Source organism: Tupaia chinensis, unplaced genomic scaffold, assembly GCF_000334495.1.
Source record: "Tupaia chinensis unplaced genomic scaffold, TupChi_1.0 Scaffold140356_1, whole genome shotgun sequence".
In the NCBI taxonomy this organism is placed as follows: Eukaryota; Metazoa; Chordata; class Mammalia; order Scandentia; family Tupaiidae; genus Tupaia; species Tupaia belangeri.
The window spans coordinates 381,747-390,996 of NW_006200233.1; the positions used below are offsets into that span (position 1 = coordinate 381,747).

Consider the following 9,250-nt stretch of genomic DNA (forward strand, 5'->3'; position numbering starts at 1 on the left):
TAGCCTGTCCTGGGTATCGCTGCTGTGCGCCCCAACCTTGCCAGGCTAAGTCTACTGTGCGCCCCAACCTTGCCCGGCTGTCACTACTGTGCGCCCCAACCTTGCCTGGCTGTCTCTACTGTGCACCCCAAACTTGCTGGGCTGAGTCTCTACTGTGCACCCTAACCTTGCCAGGCTAAGTCTACTGTGTGCCCCAACCTTGCCCGGCTGTCACTGCTGTGTGCCCCAACCTTGCCAGGCTAAGTCTACTGTGTGCCCTAACCTTGCCCGGCTGTCACTGCTATGCACCCCAACCTTGCCTGGCTGTCACTACTGTGCACCCCAACCTTGCCAGGCTAAGTCTACTGTGTGCCCTAATCTTGCCTGGCTGTCACTGCTGTGTGCCCCAACCTTGCCTGGCTGTCACTACTGTGCGCCCCAACCTTGCCTGGCTAAGTCTCTACTGTGCACCCCAACCTTGCCGGGCTGTCTCTACTGTGCGCCCCAACCTTGCCGGGCTGAGTCTCTACTGTGCGCTCTAACCTTGCCGGACTAAGTCTACTGTGCGCCCCAACCTTGCTGGGCTAAGTCTCTACTGTGTGCCCCAACCTTGCCTGGCTGTCACTATTGTGCGCCCCAACCTTGCTGGGCTAAGTCTCTACTGTGCGCCCCAACCTTGCCTGGCTGTCACTACTGTGCGCCCCAACCTTGCCTGGCTAAGTCTCTACTGTGCACCCCAACCTTGCCAGGCTAAGTCTACTGTGCACCCCAACCTTCGGGCTAAGTCTCTACTGTGCGCTCTAACCTTGCCGGGCTAAGTCTCTACTGTGCGCTCTAACCTTGCCGGGCTCAGTCACTACTGTGCACCCTAACCTTGCCGGGCTGTCACTGCTGTGCGCTCTAACAGTCTCTAATGGATCCCTCAGGATTCTCCATATGCAAGGTCGTCATCTTCAGAGAAAGCTTTACTTCTTTCTTTCCATTGTGCCAATCTGTCCTCTTTTTTTTTTTTTTCTTTGTGAGAGAGGGTCAGAGAAAGACAAAACCAACCCTTGTTTTGTGGACAGGATTTCACCCCACTGCCATTCTCTCATTTTAGCTTCCCAGTTAGCCAAGATTACAGGCCCAGAATCTGAACCTGGACCTCCGATGAGCCTTCCAGCTTCCCAACTGGTGGCTCTATCTATGTGGTAAATTAATCTCTGCCTATAATGGAGTATTTAATCCATTTATAATTAGTGCAATTACTGATCAAGTGGGATATTTGCCATTTTGCTGTTTGGTTTTGCCTGTGTCTTGTCTTCTTGTTCCTCTGTTTATCCATTACTGCCTTAAGTTACATAGATATTTTGCACTGTCTGATCTTGATTCCCTTATTTATTTTATCATAGACATTTCAAGTTAATCTCTTAGTGGTTGTTTAGGGGATTACAGTTAACATCTTAGTTAGGATGATTAATTTTGGAAATTTCAATATTATGCTAAATCTTTGCTATGTAGCACAAATTCTTCCTTCCTCTTCTATGCTATTAAAATTCCACTTTTATACCCATCAGTGTGCCCATCAGTGCAGATATCAAAATATTGCTTTAAGAAATATTCTTTTAAATTGAATATTAGAATGTTAAACCAAAAATACACCCAGTCTTTCATACTTGCTTGTGTGTCAGTAGTTACCTCTACGGGTGCTCTTTCTTTCTTCTTGTGGACTCAAGTTACTGTCCTGTGTCCTTCCATTTCAGCCTGAAGGACTCTCTTTAGCATTTCTTATAGGGGACATTTTCAGTCGATGATGGCTTTTTTTAAGTGTTTATTCGTACAATACCTTTAAGAAAACCAGATTCTGTAAAGTCTGAATTCTTTGTCATGTGTGTCCACTGTGTACCCACTGCCTGCTCAGTTCATGGTTAGAGATTTTCTTAAATGCCTCTAGCCAGTAAGTCTCCTCGTCTTTGATAAGGAGCCGTGTGTAGAGGTCGAATGCCACAGCATTCATTGTTCTGACCGAGATTCACCTGCCTCTTTCTGAATAAATACTCGCCAGATTGCTCTAAGAATAATTATTTTCCAGAGTTCTGATAAAGATATTTTGACCATTTCTTCCAGTTTTCTCATTGCTGTGGAAGAGATAATTTTCAGAAGTTCATCACCTGCCATTTTCCACTAAAATGAGTTTTTAAAGTCTTTCTATGGTGACTACTAATCCCTACAGAAGTATTTCTCAGCCTCTTTGTTTTTATGAGCAGGAATTCCTTTATTGCAAGCACCTTCCTTGTTCTTCGGGAGTCTGGAAATGCCTGTCCTTTGCTCCACCGGAGCTGTGAGCTTGCTTGTGGGTGAGAGCTGACTGTTTTTTTGTTGTTGTTGTTTAGGATTTTGGCCCTTCAAGAAAACTTCCTTCTCCAGTTTAAAATGGATGTAAGTAGTGACATTTCTCTAGACGGGTCTGTGGCATTGTTTGGCTGTGGATTTGAGATGGAGAGAAGGAAGGGGCAGGCAGCTACGTGCCATACCTTTAACTTAGTGGGAGGGTAACAAGGCTGAGGGGGGTCGAGGGCACTGAAGCGCCATTGACTCGCAGGTTATAAAAGTTACCCAGGACCCTGGCCGACTGTCCGACTGACGTTTTGTGTTGCCAGGCTGACAGATTGTTTTCCTCCACACCTAGGCTTGTTCCACTGAAGAAAGGAAGAGGGACTTTGAGACCATCTTTGCCCACTATGATGTTGTAAGTTCACCTCTTCATCTCAGCTCAGCTGCCGTGGGGGCTGTCCCGCCCTAACCCTGAGCGTGGCTGCCCCGGCCTGGGTGCCGCTACGCGGTGACCTTCGCACGGCGCCTGGCCTGGGTGCCGCTACGCAAGTTACCGTCACTTCTCTGCAGCTTCCGAGGGCTGAGTCAGTACGGCCCGAGGAGGGTGTATGGTTGAGAAGAGAATAAAATCAGTTTCTTTTTCTTCTTGGAGTCAGCTAAGGGAAGGTCTGTCCTTGCAGCGAGAAGCTCAGTTTCAGCAGTACGCTCAAAGCAAGCAGACAGAAAGCTCCCACGCCTCTCCCAGAGAAGTAGAGGCACACTCACTCCCACTGGGAACAAAAGCTATTTTTCTTATAGGGCCATTTTTTCTGCCCTTTCTCGGATAGGATGAAATAATTCTAAGATTTCAAGTATGGCAGAAACATTGGATTTCTTCAGTGTAATGTAGGGTTGTCCAAGAAAGGAAGGAAAACAGAGTTAGGCAAGGTTGTAAGGTAATCTCCCCGACACTGGCCAGACCGAACGTCTGTGTGCCCGTGTGGTACAGAAAACGTCACCTGAGAGAGGGTCGGTACAGAAAACAACGTCACTGGGTGAGGCTCTCGCACAGCTGGTACGTGCGGGCCTCTGACCGGCTCCTGGGTCGGCATCCGCCATGTTGGCCGCGTACCCCGAAGCAGACTCCTTGCCTCCCTGTGCTCGGTCTTCCTTGTCTGCGAAACTAGGGCGACAAGGGTGGCAATACCGGCCCCCCGGGGTCGCCACGAGGATGAAGCGAATCCATCTTCCCAAAGCTTTCGCAGCGGTGCCCGGCTCAGCGCGTGCTGTGTCTGACTACTAGGAGGGGCCCTCGGCGTGGCGGGTCCAGGCTCCAGGGTCCAGGGTCCAGGACGGGGAGCTGCCGCAGTGGAGCTTTAGGGAAGCGGCAGCCGAACGTTTTTGGCTGTGTCCCACAGACGTCCTGTTTACCTGGGTTATAAAACGGGCAGACACCACGAGGCCCTTCTGTACAGACCAGATGGGGAGTGTACTATGCCGAGTCAATATAACCCATCGATTTAAAATCTATATTTTAATAACTTCCAAGTCGCCTCTAAACCACAAAGCAAACTTAACATTTCTACCCGTTCTTCAAAGAATCCGTGTGCTGTGTCGCGAACTTAACTGAGTCCCAGCGTTTGGAAGTGAGAGACGCCCCTGTGCCACGTTAGTGCGAGGTGTTAGAGCCGCTGCACGCGCTGGCATGAGTGAGTTGGCTAGTCACGTGGCCACCTGCAGGCTGCGTGGACGGGGACAGAGGTGCCGTTCCTAAGGCTGCTTGCAGTCGCTAGCGAGTACGGGGCTGGCCTGCTAGCCTCATTTAACCCAGCTTCTTGACTTCAGATGGAATGTGGGTGACCGGATCTCCGTCTTTCAGAGTAAAACCGGAGCCCTGGAAGGCCCGGAGGTGGACGGCTTTGTGAAGGACATGATGGAGCTCGTCCAGGTCAGTGCCCGCGGCGGTTCTCGCCGCCCACGGGGCCGCTGTTTGGATTGGTCTCCTTGTTTATTTGTGGGAGTCGGGGGGCTGGAGGTTGGTGGCAGAGAGAAATTGGAAATCAGGGGAAGTATTCTACTTGGGCTTCTGTGAGCCTAGCAGATCTCCCTTGCTTTTTAAAGACGGTTGGGGTATCTTTCCGCCACCTTTAAAGGTCGCCCGGCTTCCCAGAGGCACAGGGTGCCACGTAGCATACCGCCTTCGTTTTTGATTCAGGAAATCCCTTTCCCCAGACGTGGCTGGAGGGCCGAAACGCTAACCCGTGCTGTGCCACCCCGTGTGTGGTGCGCCTTTGTAGCGCCCAGCCTGGGACGGCCACCCAGCTGTGGACCGGCCGTGCAGAGCTGAGGAAGGCGGGCCGAGCTGGCCTCACGGGGCTGCCCCATGCCGGGGGGGAGAGGCGGTGTGCAGGGCTCTCCCCGACGGCCTCAGGGCCCTGCTCCGCAGAGCTCAGGCCCCCTCCCCGGGGGATGTATTCTACTTGGGCTTCTGTGAGCCTAGCAGATCTCCCTTGCTTTTTAAAGACGGTTGGGGTGTAGACTACACGGCGCCACCACAGGGGTATCTTTCCGCCACCTTTAAAGGTCGCCCGGCTTCCCAGAGGCACAGGGTGCCACGTAGCATACCGCCTTCGTTTTTGATTCAGGAAATCCCTTTCCCCAGACGTGGCTGGAGGGCCGAAACGCTAACCCGTGCTGTGCCACCCCGTGTGTGGTGCGCCTTTGTAGCGCCCAGCCTGGGACGGCCACCCAGCTGTGGACCGGCCGTGCAGAGCTGAGGAAGGCGGGCCGAGCTGGCCTCACGGGGCTGCCCCATGCCGGGGGGGAGAGGCGGTGTGCAGGGCTCTCCCCGACGGCCTCAGGGCCCTGCTCCGCAGAGCTCAGGCCCCCTCCCCCGTCTCCGGGCACGAGGCTGACGGCGGCCCTAGGAGCTCGTCTGCCGTCCTCAGGGGTTGGGGTCGGTCTGAGGCCTGAGTGTGGTGTCCTGGTCGGCCGAGACCGCGATCGTCAGCCGGTTCCGGAGACCTGGAGGTCTGAGAGTCTGGTTAGACCAGAACCTCGGCTGGACGGAGTGCGGGGATGGGACGTGGCGCTCAGCCGGTCGGCCCTGAGGGTCCTGGCTCGCCCCCAGAGACTTCCTGGGCACACGGGGTGTGCGTGTGGCGTGACTGGGCTGCCGAAGGCTGGAGAACCGGGCCCTGTCTCTCTCGCACTCTGTGTGTCTCTTGTTCATGGAAGAAAAGAAGTAAATAAGCTTAAAAGACAAACCTGTAGAGTCTCGTGACAGAAAAATGTCCAGGTGTCAGCTTTTGCCTAAATCTCCAGGCTGACCCACGTGGACGGAGCAGGTGCAGGTGTGGACAAGGGCCTCCTGATGTCTGTAGGGTGACTGAGACGGCTTCCACAACTCCGAGCATTTAACGAGAGAGAACACGTGTGTGCAGAGAGAGGCACCTCCACAGGGCCTTGTCCTCCGCAACCCCTTCCCCAGCCGCCAGCTCCTCGGGACCTTGTGGTCCCAGGCACACGCCCAGTGTGTTTTCAGGCCGATCCCAGGGCCTGAACCCTGACAGCACGTGGCTTCAGGTCTTAGAGGGCACTTGTGCTATTGCCATGCCCAGCAGTTGGGCCTGTGGTCAGACCTGTCCCCTAGCTGCCCGGCCTCTCCTCTCCCTGCACGTGTCGCCCAGTGGCAACCTCAGGGGCGCCGCGTAGACGCCGTGGCTGCTGGGCGCTGGTGTGGCGGGCCTGGTGCAGTGCCGGCTGGAGGACAAGCCGGGCTGCTCGCCCTCCGGTTGATGGCGGGAGGGCTCCCATTAAGGAGGGCGCGGCCGGGCGGCTGAGTGCCCGAAGGACTCCCGAGCTCGGCGGCCGGCGGGCGGTGGGAGGCCGAGCCCTGTCTGGAGCTGCCCGGCCCTCTCGGGGAAGTGAGGTGACGGCCTGAGGGTGGAGGCTGGGGCTGCGAATCCTTCCAGACCCGGGGGAGGGCCTGGCCTGCCGCTCTCTGGGAGTCCCCCCACCGGGCGCGTGTGGCCGCTGTCGGAGGGGCCATCACAGCCTCATGCGTCGTCTTTCTTCTTTGCTGTCTCTTCTTGTACAAGTTCTCACCAGAGAGAGAGAGCAAGAGAGCGAGAGAGCGCGCGGGAGAAAGCACCCAAGGGGCATGGTCAGTACTCTGACCTGCTGGGACGTGGGGCATGCACACACCTGCACCTGCTGTTCTCCAAGCTGCCGGGGATGGGATTCGAACTGCAGCTGGCCAAGCTCCCTTAACCACAAGGCCATGGGGCCACCTCTGCTATTCCCTCACTTGAGTTTTGTCTTGTGGGAAACATTTGTTCTTGGGCCTGGGGTGTCACGTGTTGCTGACATCTTTTCTGGTCCCACGTCTTTGTCACGCGCGTGCCCTGCTAGCGTCAGGCCGACTGTGGTCCCAGCCTCCAGTGGTGCCGGCTTCCCCAGGCATGCACTCTGCTCAGACTGCACCCCAGGCAGGGCTGCGAGCGCTGCTGATGGAGTGGAGGGGCCGGCCGGGAGGTTCCTGCAGACACTGCTGGGGAACAAGCTGCCCGTGCACGGCGCTGGTGGGGCCTGCGTCACCCCAGAACTGGCTGTGGGTCACATCTCAGCCCTGCGGTCCAGTCGTTGGGGTTCCCTGGGGGGCGAGTGGACCAGTTCTCCCCCAGCCTGCCCCCCTCTGCTCGGGGGACCTGCCCACCCCGGCTTCCGTGTTCCGTCTCCTCCCTCCTCGTCAGGGCCTGTGTCAGGGAGGGCTCGGGTCGGTCTCTCCCTGCCTCCTCCACGCTCTCAGGTTACGGATGCAAGCTTTGGCTCCCGACTGGAGCTCTGTTAGGTCCCTTGGGAAGCGAGGGTTGGACCGTGGGGTAGGCCTCCCGGGCCCCTGACGTGAGGACCTCAGGCCTCTGCTCGCTCTGGAGGCCACTCAGTCCCTGAGGGGGGCGGGACCCCGCAGCTGGTTGTCCTGGACACGGAGTTTCGGTGGTTTCAGCCGCGTCCACATGTCTCCTTAGGCCAGCCCTTCTTGGGGAGGTGAGGATGAGGGGAGTTTCGGGCTCAGGATCGGAACCGCTGCCCCGGGGTCACAGCTTGGCGAGACGTTCCCTTCTCCGGGCTCCCGTGAGGGCCAGACGAAGCCCCCTGTGCCGAGCGTACTTCGCGCCCCGGTTCCTCTCGGCCCTGGAGTAGCCCTGCCTGGCCTCGCCCCGGCCCACCTGCACCCCGGTTCCTCTCGGCCCTGGAGTAGCCCTGCCTGGCCTCGCCCCTGGCTGTGGACAGCGTCTGCTCACAGGACGGTTACCCTAGAGGCCCAGAGCCTCCCGCAGGGGCGTGGACTGCCCACTTGCCAGCCAGCAGTTTGTGACCCACCCTTGCCGTCCAGGCCAGAGTCTGCTTGGCTGCCATAAGGCAGGTGTCCCCAGACTGTGGAGCCGTCGGGGTGGGCTCCTCGTCCTGGGGGGCTGAGGAATAAAGCCGCCGAAGCCTTACCGGGCAGCTCGGGCGGCCGCTGTCTCTAATGAAGCTCTGGAGGGCGGCCCAGCCCCCGGCCGTGGCGCGGTGGGCACAGGGAAGTGGGGGGCCGGCTGCTGGCCTCACTGACGCTGCTCTCGTCCCCCAGCCCAGCCTCAGCGGGCCGGACCTCGACAGGTTCCGGGAGGTTCTCCTGCGTCACTGCGATGTGAACAAGGATGGCAAGATCCAGAAGTCGGAGCTGGCGTTGTGTCTGGGGCTGAAGGTCAGCCCGTGACGGTCGCGGGGCTTGGCTCTCCCGCCTTCCTGCTCTCACTGCTAGAGCCGCCTGGTCTTGGCCTCCTGCCAGGGAGGTGCAGGCTCGCCCAGCGCCCGCCCGCGTTGCTCCCACTCCCGCCCTGCCGCCCCAGGCCGCTGTCCCCCAGACTCCGGTGTCTGTCCTTCCTGTGTTCTTCCCGTGGCTTTCTGCGGAGCCTGCGTGCTGTGTGGCCCCCAGTTCTGTACAAGTAGACCTTGATGTGCAAATAAACGTGAATAGCCGTGCAGTCAGGTGGAGGGAGCCTGCCGTCTCTATGGTGCTGTGACCTTTGATCTAAGAGGAGGAGAGGCCACCTCCGACGGGAGGCCAGGAGCCCAGGCCACCCACGCTTGGGTGCCCTCCCAGGGCTGCCTCTCGGGAGAGCTGCGTGGAAGGAGCCACCAGGACCTGTCTGTGGGAGGAGACCGGCCCCCACCCTACACCGACGGGCTGGAGGACACCTTCCCGTTCCCGGCAGGCCAGGCACCTGCTGTACCCCTGCCCTCCCCATTCTGTGCATCTCCGGCACACCTGGGCTCCTGGGCTCCGCTGCTGGGTGCCTCTGCTCCCCCGAGGGCTGCTGTCTGCTGGGGAAGGTGGGACCTGAGGCTGTGAGGCCCCACCTCCCTTCCCTGTCCTGACCCATTCCCCAGCTCCCCCCCTTGGGCTGGACGGTGCAGAATTTCAGGCTTAATGAGGCCCTGGAGATCGTTCCCGGAAATCGCAGTGTAGACCGGCGTGTATGGGGACCCCTGTGCACCGGGCCCTCCCTGGCATGCCCTGGTCCTGGTTCTCTTCCCCTTCGGCCTTTCCCAGCTCCGCCAGCAGGTGCAGAGTCGGCACCACGAGCTCCTGCTCCCTGAATGCAGGACCTTGGCGTGCACCTTTCAGGAGGCCTTGGACCGTCCCCGAAGGCTTGCTCCACTGTGGGGTCCACCACCCTGCACCAGTAAGCAGCACAGACGTTTCTTCTCTGGTTTCTGTGTTTCTTTATTTCAGCTCTTCAGAAAAAGTGTCTCGGGGAGGAGAAGGAAACTATGAAAGAAAGCATAACATTTCTTAATCATCTGATAGAAATTGAACATAAAAATGTAGGCAAAGCTTGATCAGCTGGCCCCATGAGAGACTAAGTTGTTTTTTTTTTTTTTTTTTTTGAGGGGTTTTTGCCATAGGCGAAGTGTGCTCACAAAGAAA

At 57.5% G+C, this 9,250-nt stretch overlaps 1 protein-coding gene across 1 annotated transcript in view; it reads left to right on the top strand.

The window, feature by feature from the left end:
* The window catches only part of SCGN (secretagogin, EF-hand calcium binding protein), a 28,000-nt gene extending 19,705 nt beyond the window's left edge, over positions 1–8,295 (top strand). The window contains exons 9-12 of the mRNA XM_014593332.2: positions 2,352–2,397; positions 2,648–2,707; positions 4,151–4,219; positions 7,907–8,295. Of these exons, the coding sequence (XP_014448818.1) occupies positions 2,352–2,397; positions 2,648–2,707; positions 4,151–4,219; positions 7,907–8,035 (304 nt within the window). The 3' untranslated portion in view covers positions 8,036–8,295. The remainder of the gene's footprint in view (positions 1–2,351; positions 2,398–2,647; positions 2,708–4,150; positions 4,220–7,906) is intronic.
* The last annotated feature ends 955 nt before the right edge of the window (positions 8,296–9,250 follow it).